The sequence below is a fragment of the Camelus bactrianus genome, chromosome 35, assembly GCF_048773025.1.
Source record: "Camelus bactrianus isolate YW-2024 breed Bactrian camel chromosome 35, ASM4877302v1, whole genome shotgun sequence".
Classification (NCBI taxonomy): Eukaryota; Metazoa; Chordata; class Mammalia; order Artiodactyla; family Camelidae; genus Camelus; species Camelus bactrianus.
Window position 1 is genome coordinate 23,213,746 of NC_133573.1, and position 18,849 is coordinate 23,232,594.

The following is an 18,849-nucleotide window of genomic DNA, read 5'->3' on the forward strand; positions in this document are numbered from 1 at the left end:
TTAATGTTCCAATTACAGAGCTTGACTTAGCATCACAACATTAAAGCATATCTGAGCTACACAGAAATGGAGATCACTTACACTAACCCTCTCACTTATAAATGAGAAAAATGAGAATTATAGATATTAAATGACATGATTTTTCAAGAGCAGAAATGCAATTTGGACCCAGGTCTATTGTATTCAGAATTATTTTTTAAATCCATTGACTTGAAGAGCAGGAACAGGTCAACTATTACAAGACATAAGACCACGGAAGGACAGAAATGGTGGTGTTGACTACCAGATGCATTATTTCTCATGAATCTGTTGAGAACCTGAGAAATTACTAGATCATTTAATTTTACACAATTGACATTTGTATTGATTCTGTCCATTCCAATTTGTTTGGGGAGTAAAAACAAATTTACTGGTTTTAAAGATGCTCTTCTACAAAGCGAGTGAATCAAGTTCAAATCTAATTCTCTTAAAACAAACAAGAAAATAACTTGGACATGTTCCTAAATGGAAGTGTAGAATAGAGCCCAATATATTACACAACCAATATAGTTAATAGTTTAAGATAGTCACAATGATTAAGTTTTACATTTCAAAAACACAAATACCTGCATAATTTTAAAACATACTATTTCAAATATTGCACACGATTCATTTTGAACAGAAAGCCCTCCACATCAATAATTTCACTACTATCATGCATTTTACCCAAAAAATAACACATTTTTTGATAAATATCAAAGGAAACTACCAACCACTGTTACTTACCTACTTCTAAATTATCTTCTCTGTTGTTTTGGCCAAAGAAATCAACTACCTAAGAGTAGAGTGTATATCTTTATTTTTTTAACTGTGTTTTGTTTTATTTTATTTTATTTTATTTTTTAACACTTTTTAGTGAGTTATAGTCATTTTACAATGTTGTGTCAAATTACAGTGTAGAGCATAATTTTTCAGCCATACATGAACATACATATATTCATTGTCACATTTTTTTCACTGTGAGCTACCACAAGATCTTGTATATATTTCCCTGTGCTATATACAGTATAACCTTATTTATCAATTCTGCATATGCCTGTCAGTATCTACAGATTTTGAACTCCCAGTCTATCCCTTCCTGCCCCCTGCCCCCTTGGCAACCACAAGTTTGTATTCTATGTCTATGAGTCTGTTTCTGCTCTGTATTTACGTTTTTTTTTTTTTAAATATTCCACATATGAATCATCTCATATGGTATTTTTCTTTCTCTTTCTGGCTTACTTCACTTAGAATGACATTCTCCAGGAACATCCATGTTGCTGCAAATGCCATTATGTTGTCATTTTTATGGCTGAATAGTATTCCATTGTATAAATTTATCACTTCTTCTTTATCCAGTCATCTGTTGATAGACATTTAGGCTGTTTCCATGTCTTGGCTATTGTAAATAGTGCTGCCAAGGTGTATATCTTTAAATGGTTCTGATATTAAGGCTGTTATGAAATTATGTAACTTTGATTCTTACCAAAAAATTATTTAAATTTAATTAAAATTAAATCTTGATGGGCAGTTTAATTCTGTAAGAAACTATAAAAGTAAAGAACCTCCCAAGTAAACATTAGAGATATCTGAAACTTAACATGCTTAAATCCAAACTCTGATTCTTGGTCTCCAAACTTTTTCACCAAACATCTATGTTTTCTATGTTAATGGCATCTATGTTAATGGAAATCCTGTAACTCTACTTATTTAGAGAAAACAAAATCTTGTAAGGAGCTCTGTGCTAAATCTGACTCCACTTTAGATGTAGGACTTGACTGCTGACAGCTCTTCCCCACTGTGCCACACATCTGGGACAGCTGGTAAGAGGGGAAAGGTGCTCCCCATTAGTAGGAGATTAAAAGCACGCAAGCCTCTTCCTGTGTACAGGAACATTCAGCCGGGTCCCAACCTCTAACCACCATAAAACTCTAAGCCTGTTTCCTTTCCTTGCTCTATAAAACTAGTTTCGGACATGCCTGGGAGCTTCCTTCAGTTCCCAGAAAGCCTCATTATGTGAGTAATAGACATTCTTAAACCATCTTGATGTGTATGTGGTGTCATCAGTCTTAATATCTGAACAAATTTTGGATGGAGGTTCATTTGGTAACTGAGGGTGGTCCCAAGTTCTAGGAACTGTAATAGTAATATATATACTTTTCCATCTCATAACTCATATGTAGCATTTCATCGAATTCTGTCAACTGTCAATCCCACCATTAGAATATATCTCATCACCTCTACTGTTACTATTTTGGTTCAAGTCACTATCATTCTTTGTGATTTTATTGCAATGCTTTCCTTCCTGATCTCTGTACCCTACCCATGTCCTGTATGGTCCATTAAACAATAAAGGGTCCTGGTAATATCTTATATAAATTGAATGTCCCTTCTCTGCCCCAAAATTTACAATATTTAAATACTATTCCCCATTAAAAGGAATGAGGTTTTCTTGCAAAAATTGTCTATTTGGGGCTAAAAAAATAAAGTCCAAGATGAGACTGGAAGTTTTTTTTGTACCAAAATAAAATGATGTGCTCAAAAAATTACAGCATTATGATGAAAGGTTGAGTCAACTTAGAGAAAATTAATGGTCAAATCAGAAATAATTTCAGCATCAAAATCAGTAACAATAGGACTTTTGCTCCTAGCACACAGAGTAAGAAAGAGTAAGAAGGTATAAAATTATCCTTCAGCCATAAACAACCAGAAACCTGGGGAAAATCTATTCAACAAGTATCTTCAGACACTCAACAGAAAGCACAGGATTGTAGTCCCTTAGAGAAAGGGAAAAAAGGGAAGTCCTATCTAGGATTACCCCAGACTTCCTGGAGGCACTTTCTAGACTGCAGACCAGCAGAAGTGAGGTCGCACTGAATTGAGGAGGTAGAGGCTGGGACAGCTAGAATTTGTAAGGCAGGGAGGAGGGAGAAAGGAAGGTAAAGCGATCCAGGGACATGCTTAAGTCTCTGCTGAATCCTAATTTTCGTATTTGTAGTTAAATCCACAAAGAAAGACAACTCCTAAGAAAACAATGACTAAAATATAAACTGAAAAATTACCAGAGTTTACAGAAAGCCAAGTATCTTAGTTTCTGCCACCCAGAGTGGAGAATCTTTGGTAAATAAACAGGACATTCAGTAGCAACTCCAGAAAGGGTACAATTTAATAATGGGCAAAGTAACTGTAGAAGGAGGTAGATTCCAGACCATGGATTGGAACTACAGTCTCAGGACCAAATGTGGCCTTCCACCTGTTTAAGTAAACGACATAGCACTGAGCCTTAGCCACGCCCACTTGTTTGCATACTACCTAAGGTCACTTTCACACTGAAATGGCCGCTGAGTAGTTGCAATCAAGACCATACGTCCCGCAAAGGTGAACATGCTCGCTCTCTGAACATATTGTTCTCTTAACCTCAACTTGTTTCTAAATTTGATTGCTTTAAAAAGAAGACTAAATAAAGTTTCCCTTAAGTTAAAAAAAAAAATTTTGCAGTAAAAGGTTGCTGACTTCCATCCTAAACCTGTTTTTCAAAAAAACTTAAAAAGAAGCCTGAAAAGGACCACACAGAACTGTAAGCAATTTAAGTGCCCCTAGAACAAAGTTTATAAAGGACTATACCAAACTTCAGCGCTTAGCAACATAGAATTCACAGGGCCCAGCATCAAATTAAAACTTAAAAAAGCATATGAGGAAGCAGGAAAATAGGATCTATAAACAGAAGAAAATTAGAGTTAAAAATAGAGCCTGAAGCAAGTCCCCTTCACCTCTCTGTCAGCTTCCTAACTTTTCTTAATGTTTTTCTTCATGTTTGTGTGTTATTGTTTTTCATTATTTTACTATAAATTATCTGTGTTTATAGTTAAGATAGATCTCTGTTAAGAAGTATAGATTTAGTTTTATTTTCTTCTTTTTTTCCATGTATCCTGACAATCTTTGACTTTCAATTAAACCAATTACTTCATGCATATCTAATGTAATTTCTGAGATATTAGGATTTATATCAATCAACTTACTATTTTCCCATCTGTTTTAGATTCCCTCTTTCCTTTATTGCCTTTTGTGATTAATCATTTATATTATTATTCCCTTCCCTTTGCTTATTAATCATAAATTCTTTCATAATTATTATTTACAACATACATCCTTGACATGTTAAAAATCCATGCTATCAACTTAATATAGTTTAATCTATTTATTTTTGCAAGGCTTTCTGCAGAACAGGCGTGGGGTGGAACTGTGGTTTTCTGACTGTCTTTCCTTTCTTCATCTGCTTATCACTCAGTAAAACGTCTCTTATAAAACTGTAACCCACCCCAACGTCTGTAAGGACTAATCAAGGCAAATTTTCTAGCAATGTTGCTGGTGGTGTTACTGCTATTTTTTCCTCCCCCTTTTCTTCTCACACCATTCTGCTGGGAGTGGGTACCTGTCTGTTATGAAGTAACCCAGATTTCTCCCATTTAGTTGTCTACAAGGCCTCCAGCTGTCTGAGGTCATCACCACAGGAAATGTTTATAGTTTTTCTCAGGATTTCTCTGGACTATAAACATTTCTAATTAGTGGGTTCTGCACGCACATAAATTCTACCTCTTCTCTCTTCCTAGTAGTAAAATTATAACACCATTGTCTTAAGCCAGAAACCGAAACTTTGTCTTGATTACATCTCAGATTCTACCCACCTCTACATCCAGTTGCTTCTACAACCCTAAATAACTCTTCCATCCATTCCTCACCATAGTGGGAAATGGTCAACTCCTCTCTGACCTACTGAGTTACAGAATATTATCTAATACTTAAGAATAAAACACAAAAAAGGACTGTATGTCTTTCAGTATCATACTGGGACATTAATGAGACCACCCAAAGACTCTTTCATTTTTTTTGGACAAAGTACCACTTTTGGCTTTGCTATTTGCTAGTAAGAGATAAGACCCTAGGAAACACTTGGTAACTGGTAGGCTTGTGACCAGTAGAGATACAAAAACCTGACCAAAAACAAAAAAAAATTCACCACCAACAAAAAAAAGCCCAAAAAGTAACCCCCAAAGTTTAGACTATTTTGTTCTAAAAGAAATTAACCAAATTTCTCTCTAAATTAAAAAAAAAATTCTATTCAGTTCCTCAAATGCAATCCATTGTAAGATCTTGCCAAGTTGCTCATTAATATTCTGGTTAAGTCATTTTGACATTTATTCTTTTTTTATTTTCATAAGTTATGTTTTTAACTTTTGAAAATTATATAATACTAATTACTATACTTAACATAGATAGACAACAAGTTTCCACTGTCTACCACATGAAACTATATTCAATATCTTGTAGTAACCTGTAATGAAAAAGAACATGAAAAGGAATATATGTATGAACATGTACAATTGAAACATTATGCTGTACACCAGAAATTGACATGTTATAAACTGACTATACTTCCACAAAAAAAAAAAGGAAATTATACCACGCTGCCTGTAACAATCTTTGCTGTTCATCTTAATGTGCTTTCCACACTATTGCTGGAGTAATAAACTAAGAAGCAAATCTCATCATATATGTGTATGCATATACACTTCAGTATATACGTTACTTAAATGCTGCCTCAAATTGCTTATAAAATAAGATGCAATACTAAATAAAAACATTAACTGCCTCTAAAACTTTGCATAGAGCTTCAGAAAATATACTAACTAGGTTTGTGCTGCCTCACGGGAAACAGCCTATACCATTTGTGCTACTGGGCTTTGTACCAATCTTCAAAGCTTTAATATGAACATTTATCATGAAGGCTATTACATTGAAATTTTTAATTTATCTGAAATAGGCTACAGTATTAATGGAAATTGAAATCTGAGCTGTGTACTCTGGCAAGATTATACAATATAATTTCCAGGATATTAAAATGTTCTCTGTAACACAAGAAAATGGATTTCTACATCACTACTTTATTGTACCGTGCATGCACTCTAAATGACAAAAAGACTGAAAAAAACAGAAGTGTGTGTTTACATAAGCAGTCTAAGTCATCGAGAACAGTTAAAAAGTCGCTAACGTATGCACATGTTTAAATGAACTTTCTTCGGAAAGGCAATAAAGATGCCAGAATTAAAGTCTCTTCACAAATACCTTCTCAAACAATTTCCCAATACAAACAATAACTCATGCTAAGTGAGCAGTAAAGAACTGCACCTCATTTGGTTCAATTGCTTTCACACGATCCACTGGGAGAAGGAAACAAGCAAGTCACAAATTGTTCTGAATTGATAAATGTGCATTCCTGTATATTCACTGCAAACCTAACTAAGAGAAAACTGTAAGTTTTCAATGTTCAGGCTCACCTGTACTTTCACTCTGATGCCTGGGTCATAGCTGCAACACAGTGGGAAAACAGCCAAAGCTTCTTGGCAAATTGACCTTCGTAATTTTTAGGAAAAATTGTGAATAATGTCAAGCCTACAGATCCGAGGGCAATTAATTCAAAGTGAGGAATAACACACATAAAAGTGTGAGAAACTGAGAAGAAGGCATTTCCTTTAAAAGTCTTATCAAGAGGTTCTCCCTTGCTCTTTCCCTTGTCTTTCTTTCTTTCTTGGATGGGTGTTTATTTTATGCTACAATGCAAGAGGTAAACTTTCCAGAAAAAAATTGAGATCAACTTTTGTCTGTCTGTTTTGTCTACTGAAATAGCAGAAATTTCAGCAATGGCTTATTTCTTTCCCCCAAAAGTATAAATGTACAATTTCTAAGAATTTTAATATTTAAAAGTCCACTTGAGAAAAATCACTTGGCCAGGGAATTTTAATTCACAAGAAAATCTCCTTTTTTCATCAGGAATGAACTTTCAGATTATATATGGAGACTGTAATCACAATGAAAAATACACAACCTGATTGAAAATCCCAGGCTTCAGAAACATGATTTTTAAAAAAACAGAAGTCTTATCAATTCATCAGATATAACCTCTCTTATCCAAATAAAATTTCCTTTAAATTAACGGTAACTTTTATTAAAAGAATACACAAATGGACTTTTAAAAATTGAATTCTACATCAAGTAGTCCGTGTCTCATCCAATACTCATTATATTGCCTTACTGGATACATTCATTTTTAACTATTTTACCTATTTTGATGCATTTTCTGATGTGTCTAAATAAGATATTTATAATGCTAATTCTTGATTTTTTAATTTTAGGTATAATCCACTGCCTTTGTTCTAGGGGAATGAGGACATAAGTCATATACTGCTCCATTCTCCAATGCATATATTTCTTTTCATATATTCATGAATTTTTGTAATTTTTGGTTATAAAAAAGGACACTATGAACTCATCTACAAAACAGAAACAGACTCAGACTTAGTAGTCTTATGGTCACCGGGGAAAGGACCTGGGAAGGGATACATTTGGGAGTTTGAGATTTGCAAATGTTAGCCACTATATATAAAAATAGGTTAAAAGAAAAAGTTTCTTATGTATAGCACAGGGAACTATGCTCAATATCTTGTAATAACCTTTAATGGAGAAAAATATGAAAACAAATATGCGTACGTATATGCAAGACTAGGACACTGTGCTGTACACAGAAATTGACAAAGTAATTGACTATACTTCAATTAAAAAAACTTCATAGTGTTCATACTATCATAACTATACAAATATTGCCCTTAACTTAATCACATATATATTTAAGTTTATAATAGTTAAGTTCTTAAACAATTGTTATTTTTCTTGCACTTAACTACTTCCCATTTTTCTTTCACTTGATTGTATAAATTAGGTATAAAAAATCCTCTAAACAGAATCAATCTATGAAGTAATTGTGCACTTACACATTTTCTTGAAGATGTTCCTATTGCAGTTTATGGTCCTGACCCAATCTTGATGGACTGCCTTGCAGGCCTCCTGTAGTCCCATATCTGTGGGAATTCCCTTTGCATTTCTCACTAACCTACTTAATAAACAATTACTGAGCTCCAACTATGTGAAGGGCAGTAAAAAAAAAAAAAAAAAAAAGCAATTCAAAAATGCTTTTAAAGCAATTTAAAAAAATGCAACTTAAATTTCTGTGAGAGGAAATACAAAGTAAACTTATGTGATATATATTCTACCACAGAAAGATGAGGTCACCACTCAAAGATGAGGTCATTATAAGAAAAATTACAAAAACAGGAAGTTACAGAACAATGCTTGTCACTAATATAAACACAAAGATTCTTAAAGAAAATTATCAGCTAAACTCTAGCCATCAGGAAACAGGATAATACATCCTAATCAAGTGGGGTTAATTCTAAGAACTCAAGGCTTAAGATTTGAATATCAGTTAATGTAACACCCACAGTTTAATATTAAAGGACGAATATCACAGATTTTCTTCAGATTCAAAAAGGGCATTTGAAAAGATGTAATATCCAATCATGATTAAATCTCTTAGAGGATTAGGAATAGAAGGGAACTTCTTTAAGCTGATAAAGCTGTACATAAAAAATGCACAACAAGCATCACACTTAATTTAGGAGAAATACCGAATGCTTCTCCCTAAAATCAGACGCAAGGCAACATGCATCTGACCACCACTTATTCTCGACATTGTCCTGGATATTCTAGCCATCAAGAAAAATAAACAAAAGCTTGAAGTTTGGAAAAGAAGAATAACAGTTTTTTTTAATCACATGTCCCATGACTTGAAGTCATAAACAATGACTACTATCAGAACTAATTAGAAAAAGCCTAATATTAGAACAAATATGTGAATTTTGCCAAGATATAAATTCATCATACAAAGGTCAATTATGGTTTTATATACTAGCAATGAACCTCCATGTACAATAAGATAAAAACAAAACAGTACCACTAACAATAGCACTGAAACATATAAAAGTTGGAAATTTTTGAAGTGGGTAAGAGCTATGCAATTAAACTATTAAGTACTACTGAGAGAAACTAAACAATGGTTGAATAATTGGAGAGGTACGCCATGCCCATGGTTAGGAAAAAGTCAGTATTATTCGTGTATCAATTTTCCCCAAACTGACAGATATGATGCTATCACAATCAAATAACATTTACATTAAAATACATAGGATGTAGAACAGGTAGTAAGCTAAGACAAATAAATCAACAGAAGAGAACAAAGCGCTAGTTTGAGATCTATGCTTATGTGATTGATTAATTTTTGACAAAAGCTTCCAAGCAATCAAATAGGTAAACAAAAATCATTTCAACAAATGATTCAAACATCAATGATGTTGGAACACCATATATAATACTGACAAATCAGAGACCTAAATATAAAAACTAAAGCCCTAAAACTTACGAGAAAACATAGAATAATATTTTTGTGACCTTGGGTAAGGAAAGATTGCTAGTGAGGCAAAGAAAGCAGCAAACATTATAGAAAAAAAAATGATAAATTGGGCATTTCTCATCATCAAGACACTATTAAAGAAACAGGACATTCATTGAGAAAAAACTTTATGACACGTATATATGCTGAGACTTACATCCTGATTATGTAACAAATATCTATAATTCAACATTAAACAAAGTAGATTAAAAATGGAAAAAAAAATGCTTAAACAGGCAGTCCATAAAGGAATATATATAGATGACCAAAAGCACAAGTAAAAACCATCAGGAAAAAATAAACTGAAACCATAATGAGACGTCATTTAATACCCACTAGAATTGCTAATATTAAAAAGACAGACAAAGCAAATATTGATTAGAACGAGTAGCAACTGGCAACCTCATACAGTGCTGGTGGCATTATTAAATGATATAATCATTTTTGAAAACTATTTGGTTGTTTTTTATAAAGTGAGACATACATCTGTCCTATGACCAAATATTAGCAGTCCTAGATAGTTACAAGGAGAAAATATATTTCCACAAAGAGATGTGTACACAATTTTTACAGCACCTCAATTCATAACATTCAATAATTTGAAATAATCATGTTTGTCAACAGAATGAGTAACACATTATGATATATTTGTACAATAGAATCCTATTCACAGATAAAAATAAACAAATCAGTGACACTCTAAATATAAGTAAATTTCAAAAACCTTATGCTAAGCAAAACAGCCAGACACACCACTGATGGAAGCCAAGAGCTACCAGCACACACACATACAAGACTGCTCATTAAGTAACGAGAGAGGCAGCTGTTTCACCTAATACACAGAAACAAACACAGAAAATCAAACAAATTGCAGAGACAGAGGAATATGCTTCGAACAAAAGAACAAGATACAAATGCAAGAAGATGTAAGAAAAATGGAGATAAGCAATCTACCTGATGAAGAGTTCCAAAGAATGGTAATAAAAATGCTGACCAAACTTGGCAGAGAAAAATGGATGAGCTCAGTGAGAACTTAAGCAAAGAGTTAGAAAATAGAAGACTCAATCAGAGCTAAAGAATACAATGACTGAAACGAAAAATACACTAGAGGGAGCCAACAGCAGATTACATGACACAGAGTAACAGATAAGAGATCTGGAGGGCAGAAAAATGGAAATAACTTGATCAGAAAAATGACAAGAAAAAAGAATTTTAAAAAATGAGGTACCCCTGAGACAACATCAACTGTACCAACATTTATTTCAGGGGTCGCAAAAAGAGAAGAGAGAGAAAAAGGGACAGAAAACTTACTTGAACAATATCCAGGTCCAAGAATTTCAGAGTCCCAAAAAAGATGAACCCAAAGAGATCTACACCAAGATATTTTATAATTAAAATGACAACAATTAAAGATAAAGAGAAAAATCTTAAAAGCAGCAAGAGAAAAACTACTAATCACATGTAAGGAAAACCCCATAAAACTATTAGCTGATTTTTCAGCAGAAACTTTACAAGTCAGAAGGGAGTGGCAGGATATACTTAAAGTGCTGAAAAGAGGGGGGAAAAAAAGACTTACAAACTAAGATACTCTATCAGGCAAGGTTATCATTCAGAATTGAAGGAAAGGTAAAGAGTTTCCCAGAGAAGCAAAAATTAAAATCCGTTTACCACTGAACTGGTCTTACAAGAAATGTTAAAGGGTCTTCTTTAAGTGGAAAAGAAAAGGCCACACTAGAAATAAGAAAATACATGAAAGAAAAAATTTCACCGGTAAGGCAAATACTTAGTAAAGGAAGGGTATGCATGACCCACTTAGAAAGCTAGTACAAAAGTTAAAAGACAAAATTATTACAATTGACTACAATTAAAATAAGTAGTTAAAGGATACACAGAATAAAAAGATGTAAAATATAACATCAAAAACACAAAATGTCGGGGATGATGTAAAAACACAGTGCTTTTAGAATGTGTTCAAACCTAAAACCTTATACTGCTACGTATAAGGTCAATATATGTGAACCTCATGGTAATTACAAACCAAAAACCTACCACTGATAACACACACACAAAAGAGAAAGGAATCCAAACATAACATTAAAGGTATTCATCAAATCACAAGGGAAGAAACCAAAAGAATAAGCCATTTTCCCATTATTTAAATGCAAAAAATTATAATGCATTATGTATCTACCCATTTAACCCCAACTAAGTTCTAAAAATGCAAATGAAACACAGAGGAATACCAACAAAAGTATTATGTTTATCACTGTATTTACAAGAGCCATAAATTCTTTTCGGCTAGTGATGTCTATCATTTTGACTAGCTGGTGCTTTGGGTCTTAGACTATCATTACATGTTTACATGAACAAACTTGGTAGTGAATCCTTCAATGTGATAGTCTAAGAGCTCTTCAATTATTTTTTAAAATCTATCTCTGCAACACATGAAAACGAATATACGTACGTATATGCATGACTGGGACATTGTGCTGTACACTAGAGACTGACACATTGTAATTGACTGCACTTCAATTAAAAAATAAAATAAAATAAAATCTACCTCTTCAAAGCCAGCTCTCCTTGGTTAACATGTTACATTCTTTTATCTTCTTTTACATTGTAATCTGTCTCTCTCTTTTTTTTTAAGTTGCTTCCCTTTCCTTGCCACAATTTTCTTCAACATTTCCTCAATTTCTAGGGGAATTCATGGTTCAAATTAGATAAAAACATGATTGCATATGAAAGACACTGGAGAAACATATTCAGGACAAATGCACAAATGAAATTATGGCTTCTAGTGCATATGCTACCACCATGCTTCTCCTCACCATAGCAACGGCCGTGATGAACATGCTCTGGCCACTGCACGAAATTTTCAAAATATTTTTGTCTACCGATTGTATTTGGAATGGAACTTGAGGTTTTTTCCTGTATAATACATTGCATAAACATTATTCTACTGAGTTTGGAGTGATTATCTTTTTCACATAAATTTTCCAATATTAATATTTTCCAATATAAATATTAACCCCCCCCAAAAAAAAATAAAAAGCAGAGTAAAGAGAGAGAGAGGCATTCCATGAATTTGAGTACTAAAAATCAAGAGATATTCTACTGGGAGAATATTGATTTGGAATATATTCTGTGGAGAAAGCTTGTATATGTAAAATGAACTTTCCTCTTCCCTACCCACATCACATGCAAGTCACCAAATCCTGTGAATCTCGGTACCATTTCTTTCCTCCCCATCACGTATTATGAATAATAAGTGAAACTAGCGAATTTAGCATTTTGGGGCTTTGTGAGAGCAATTTCTTCGAAGGGAACAGGAGGGGTAAGGAAGGTCTGAACCCTTGCTTTAAGCAATGAATGGGACAAGATGCAGGAAAAACAGCAAGTATACAATATGCTTTTAAGAAATTTCAATTTATGTACAATTTAATTTCATAATCTCCCAGCAGGGAAGAAGAGAGGTGGGGGAAAAAAAGGGAAATAACATTAACTAAACACCGACTGTCTACCAACTACCATTTAAAACATACTATATATTATGTCAATTATTTTTCAAACCACTCAGACATAGATTCAAATAGACCCATTTTTACAGGTAAGAAAGGTAAGAATTAGAGAAGTTAAGTAGATCAGATGACAGTACAGAGGCAGTAAGCAGTGCAAAAGTCCAATTTCATGTATCTCTTTAAACTTCAAACACACACACTTTGCACTATGCATATATAGTGCAAACAGTATATATGCATGTAAATATATAGTATAAAATAATAGTATAAAACAGTTCACTAAATTAGAGCGTCAACTACAATCAGACAGATCTCCCCACCTCAGGACTCTTAGTTACTATGCCAGCATCCTCATGAGTGGGTACCAGCCTTTGAAACTACCGCCAAGAATTTCAGGGACATACTTGACCTTAAAGAGAAGCTAAACCACTCAGCCCCCATTGCCTTACATGCATTTTTTTAAGCAAAAGTTGATTGTCATGTTATATTCCAAAATATATTTGTTGTATAACTCATATTTGGAAATTACTGGGAGGATTTAAAACTCACATTTAAAACACACACAAATTAATACTTGATCCCTGTCTTTATTACACTTAAAATGTTTATTAAATTTCTGCCAATAACACAGAGACTATGATACTGGCTAAATTTGCATATGAATATTTAGAAGAGGAATCTTGGTTGTCTTTTCCTTATTAAAATTCATTAAACAATTATTTTTATCCATCATCATTTAGCAATTAACAAAATTGCCATCGAAATAAGCTCTTAAATGTAACTTCTAGAGATGCAATAATAACTTAATATTACTTTTGCTAATAAAGCTCTGGGTCTTATTTGACTAATTAGAATCGTTGATTCCAGATTCAGTTCAAAAGCATCTCCCTAAATAAGTATGTTTTTGCCTCTTCTCGTGTTTCCTATTTTAAGCTGTCCTTGACAAGCGTTGTTAGCCTATGCATGTGAATAGAGATGAAAAGTGTGTGTGAACTAAAGTTATTTCCCAAAGTTTAATGGATATAGACACAGCTTGTGGAACATAATGCCATTTACTCTCCTTCAACCTGCGAAAGTCCCGAGTTAAGTGTTTTTACACTATTGAGAAACATTAAGCATTTCAAAGATACACACATCCATTACACATCATTCATGACATCAAAAATACTGAGTGAAAGAGATTTTCAGTAGGTAAGACTGAATGTTTATAATGTACTATAAAATAATCACATGCTTGTGACCTCTGCAAGAAAGATAATTTTGCTGAAACACACGTTGGAAATATATTCTTAATAAAATGCAAATAGTAGAGGCTTACTCTTGAAAGTCTACACCATCTACAGAATACTGGCAAAGATGCCCGAAATAGAGGATCATGTAAGAGGATGTGATTTTTATTGAATAAATGCCTACCACATACCAGACCTGAGACCAGGGAAATTATATAGCTGATGACCTCATTTTATTTTTAAGGGCCTAACGACCTAAGAAATAGGTTCTCTCTGCTTTACAGACAAGGAAATTGAGTCTCAGAGAAGATGTACAACACATAGCTAGAAAGAAGAGTCTGGAATTAGCACCTAGTCCACTAGAACATGGTAACTTTGCTTTTTCATTTAGCCTGGGGGTATGGGGTATTTTTCTGTGCTTCTATTTAAATAAGAATACAACTTTAATTCTTTGGAATTCACAAATTTTACCCTGACTAATGGAACCCCATTGTCAGGGACAGACCTGAAAATGCCCTACGTTCTTCATTTCATCTCCTGGGCTGACTAGGGTAGGCGCCATGAGTGGCTACTGAGCATTCAAAATGTGGCTATCCAAATTACGATGTGTTGCAGGTATAAAATACACACTGGATTTAAAGATTTAGTATGGAAACAAGAATATAAAATATCTTATTATCACACTGCTTTTGTGTTTAAATGATAATACTTCGATATAGTGAGTTAACACACATATATTATAAAAATTAACTTCATTTTTTAAAAAACATAACTGCTAGCAAATATAAAATCACACATGTGGCTTAGATTTGTGACTCACATTAAACTTCTCTTAGACATCCATGACATCGCTGAATTCTCCTACCCACATTCATGAAGATCAAAAAAAGCAGTTTGGCTTTTTCTGTTCATTTGTTCAGGATACTGCCCCCAGTATATATAAATATTTATGTATATACTTACATCCATATATGTGTACTTCCTTTAAAATGTCAGAGACGCAAACTGAGTTCTCTGTGCTCACAGTGAAGTCATAGTTTTTCTGAATTACTTCACAGTTTGAGTCTAAAAATGTTTAGCTTTTCGCTTTTACCAAAAGAAAGGCGTATACTTTTAATTTCTGGACACACAATTAAAGGTACATCAAGTCGTTTATAGGAATGCTAACACCATAAGCATGCTGTTCCCATTTGCTGCTTTTGAATGTAAGCATCAGAGCTGACACAGCTGTGAAAACATTAAATTATTTTGCCTCAATTTTCAGAATGCTCCTAATGATATAAATAGTTATCTGGGTTTTTTGTTTGTTTTTCAGTTTTGATTTGGGGTTTTTTGTTGTTGTCTTTTGTTTGTTCATTTGTTTTGTTTTGATTTTGCTTGGAACCCTTCTACTGCAGACATCCCTGCCAGTTATCGCACCTTCTATGAATAAATACGGTTTCTCTTTTTGGCTCATTTTGTGTTCATTCATTCTTTCTTTTTTTTGTGGGCTTGTTCTCTAAGACCGTTCAATATACGTTCAGTGTATGTGCATTTTGGGAAAAAAACAAAACCAAATTAACACTCAAGGCAGTCCCAGTGCAGCTCCCAGCTCAGGCCCAGGTTAGCTGTACAAAGGATAGTATCTCAAGTGCTTCTACAACAAGTGCCTGCTTTAGTCAAACTACCGCCCACAGTCCACGCCCACAGTCTTCACGACATGGTCTCGGCTGTGTCTCTGACCTCGGGGCCTGCCCGCAGTGCGCTCCCACCACATTCACTGTACGGCCCCACTGCTCCCACTTGGTGTCCCTGTCCTTCAAACTGAGGGGATCTTTCCTTCCTTATGAGCTCCAAGTGTGGTTCCAAATTCCTGCCCACCCTGTACAGCAGCCTCAAATCAGCTACCCTTGACTGGATGTTTTATCCTCTTTGCATCCTCCTAAAGTTTTATACATATATTTTCCTGGCACTTAATTTTATACCCAATGTACTATAGAGTTATTTGAAATGTTTTTTCCTGGTCTCCTTTACCATACTGAGCAGCGATTCTCTTATTTTCTATTCATCAAAAATTATAATAGAACACCTCAAATATCATAAGTATATACAAAGAACTCTAGTGATACTAATACATGTCCTTAATTTTATAATTAATATCTAATTTGTACCACTTAAATGTACATATTTTAAAATTTCCCTTTTTGAGGCCTTTTTTTTTTTTCTTTAAGTAACTTTATTTCAGATTTCACAGATTTCAGAGTTTAAAATTTGCAATGAGATTGGTTTGGTCCTCTGACATCCCACTGAGTAGCTGTTCTTTAAAGTTTGAAATGGTTCAACATAAAACTTTTGCTCCCTCACTACTTGGATGCTACGAGATTACCTCTTATTATGATCAACATTTACTAGTCAAAAGGCAGATCTGCACAAGAATTAGTGGCTGCCAGGAAACCTACACAGAACGGAAGGCAAAGCCTTTCTCAAGGACGTAGATCAGTGCGACGTGTCTGAAATGCTTTCACATTAAATTCACACAGGTATACTTATTCCTCAACAGTCTTCAATTTCAACGTCTGCTTTCCTCTGTAGGATTCCATACAGCGCTGGAAACCCAAGGTGAAGAGCCTGGCTTAACTATTCATCAGAAACTTCCTCTAACCAATTTAAAACACTCCTTTTGAAACGAATGAGGAAGTCAAAGCAGAAACAGAAATACTCCCCATTCACCCACCACGTTAAAAGCTAAAGTTAGTTCATTTTTCCTAAAGTACTTTTGTTTTTGTTAATTATGAAATATAATTTAGATACATAAGGAATGGCACTTTTATTTTCAACACTAAACCCATGGCTTAAATATTAATATGTGACGTATTATCAGCTGATAAAATTTGCTCTTTTTTGTCTTAATAAAACATACCCCATTTATTTTCATCTCACATCTCTAACATATTCTATGAATTACTGCTACTTACTATTTCCACTTCTTACAACGTCACTGTGTGTATTGCACTGAACATCAACCAACTCAACATTTTAATATAATTCTTTAGACAAATTACCAAAGGAAATTTTAGGCGAAAAGAGTGGATGCATATATTCAATTATCTAAATTATTTAAATACATAAACTCAACTCTTCAAATGGGAATGTCCAGGGGTCTAAAAAGAATAAAGTAAACAATGTAACCACAGTAACGTCTAATTAAAACTGAAATAGTCTGTTCATGATATTCTTATATTTAACTCAGAGTGAACTGATATTTGTTAAGGATTGAATTTTGCATCAGACTGAAAGGAAAAGGGGTCTTATTTTACTGATCTAAGAAGAAATTGACTAAACTAAGAACTCAGGAACTGGTAAATAGCTTGGAGAAAATGTTGGAAGACAATTTTAGAAGTAAAGACTTAAAAGATAACTTTTTAGATGCAAAAAGAGTTTCTCTTTATGAAAACAATGATTTCCTAGGTGTTTCCGTCACTTCTTTTCCATTTCCTTCCTTGCCACCTTCTACTCTGTAAAAACACCAAACAAACAAATTAAAATGTACCTGTTGGAAGAGGCACTGAGAGTTCTTCTTTCTTGATGTGATGGGATGATAGACAGTTCTTTGTAAGCACGATGTCATCCAGTGCAATGTCACCACCATGGCCTTTCCCAACTCTGCCTTCAAATTTGAGTTGGAAGTCCTCATCACCAGACAGTGATAGCTCCTCCCGCTGCCAGAAATTGCCTTGTTCTATAGTGAGGTTAAGCAGGACCTTCGTTTGGTTTGAGACTGATACCTGGATCAAAGTGAGGGCTCCAATGCCATTTCCATACATGTGATAATGAAAAATGATCTGTAACCAAGCAGAGGAATATTATAACTTAATTCATACAATCAATTCCATCTTGTTTTCAATTATATCCTATTGCCCTCTCCTTTATTAACAGATTCCAGAAGGAAAAATCTAGATCTGTATGTTCTATTGCTCCAGGAGTCCTCTACCAATGCATGAAGTTGGGCCAACCTTAAATCACATGTTACAATATACGAAAGATGGTACGGCAAGGATCAAATAGAAATTCAGTTGAAAAAATGAGCAGCGTTTACTGCCTTCCTGTGACTTACAGAAGTAGGATTCCTCCATAAACTCTTAAAATCCAAAGGAATAAAAATATCATTAAAAAGTTATGTGTTATATATAAAGACTTCATGATTAAGAAGTATCAGGTACTAAAGAAAATAATTTCCAATCTCATGAAACTTCAATCATTTTCTTTCAAAGAGCAGAGTGTCCTATTGATGATTCCAACACATCCTTGCACTTGAAACACATTTTCGGTTTGACAAGATCCTCAGGGCTCTACTATATATAGCAAAGCCACCAGAACAGCAATTTCTAAAATTTTACTTGAAATACTTTAGAAGAGCAGACTTGGGAGTTTTTCCCCCAAGCAAAAAGTAATAAAAGCAATTCCAGGAATTAACATTTCAACGTTACAAAGAGGGAATTTACCAGATGTTCAGTGATTGTTACACAGATGGAGAAGGTCAGGGGAAATTCTAGGAGGAGGAAGAGTATGAGTAGGAACAACAGGAACTCAGAGTGTTTTTAAGCTTTTGTCTTCTTATTTTTATGAATGAGGGGAAACAGGAATGGTGGGTGATCTTCACACAGGAAAATGACACTTCAGAAACATTAGCACTCATGGATATTTACTAAATTCCAGAGAAAGAAAAGCGAACTTGTTTAAAGGGTAAAGAATGGAGATCTGACAT

General features: G+C 34.0%; 1 protein-coding gene across 4 annotated transcripts in view; it reads right to left on the minus strand.

The window, feature by feature from the left end:
* MALRD1 (MAM and LDL receptor class A domain containing 1) overlaps positions 1 to 18,849 on the minus strand; it is a 438,921-nt gene that overhangs the window by 230,107 nt on the left and 189,965 nt on the right. For all 4 annotated transcript variants that reach the window (XR_012504288.1, XM_074358489.1, XM_045511295.2 and 1 more), the window contains exon 27: positions 17,635 to 17,926. Coding sequence is in view for 3 of the 4 variants with exons in the window: in XM_074358489.1 (XP_074214590.1) it covers positions 17,635 to 17,926 (292 nt within the window). In the remaining variant the exon portion in view is untranslated. The remainder of the gene's footprint in view (positions 1 to 17,634; positions 17,927 to 18,849) is intronic.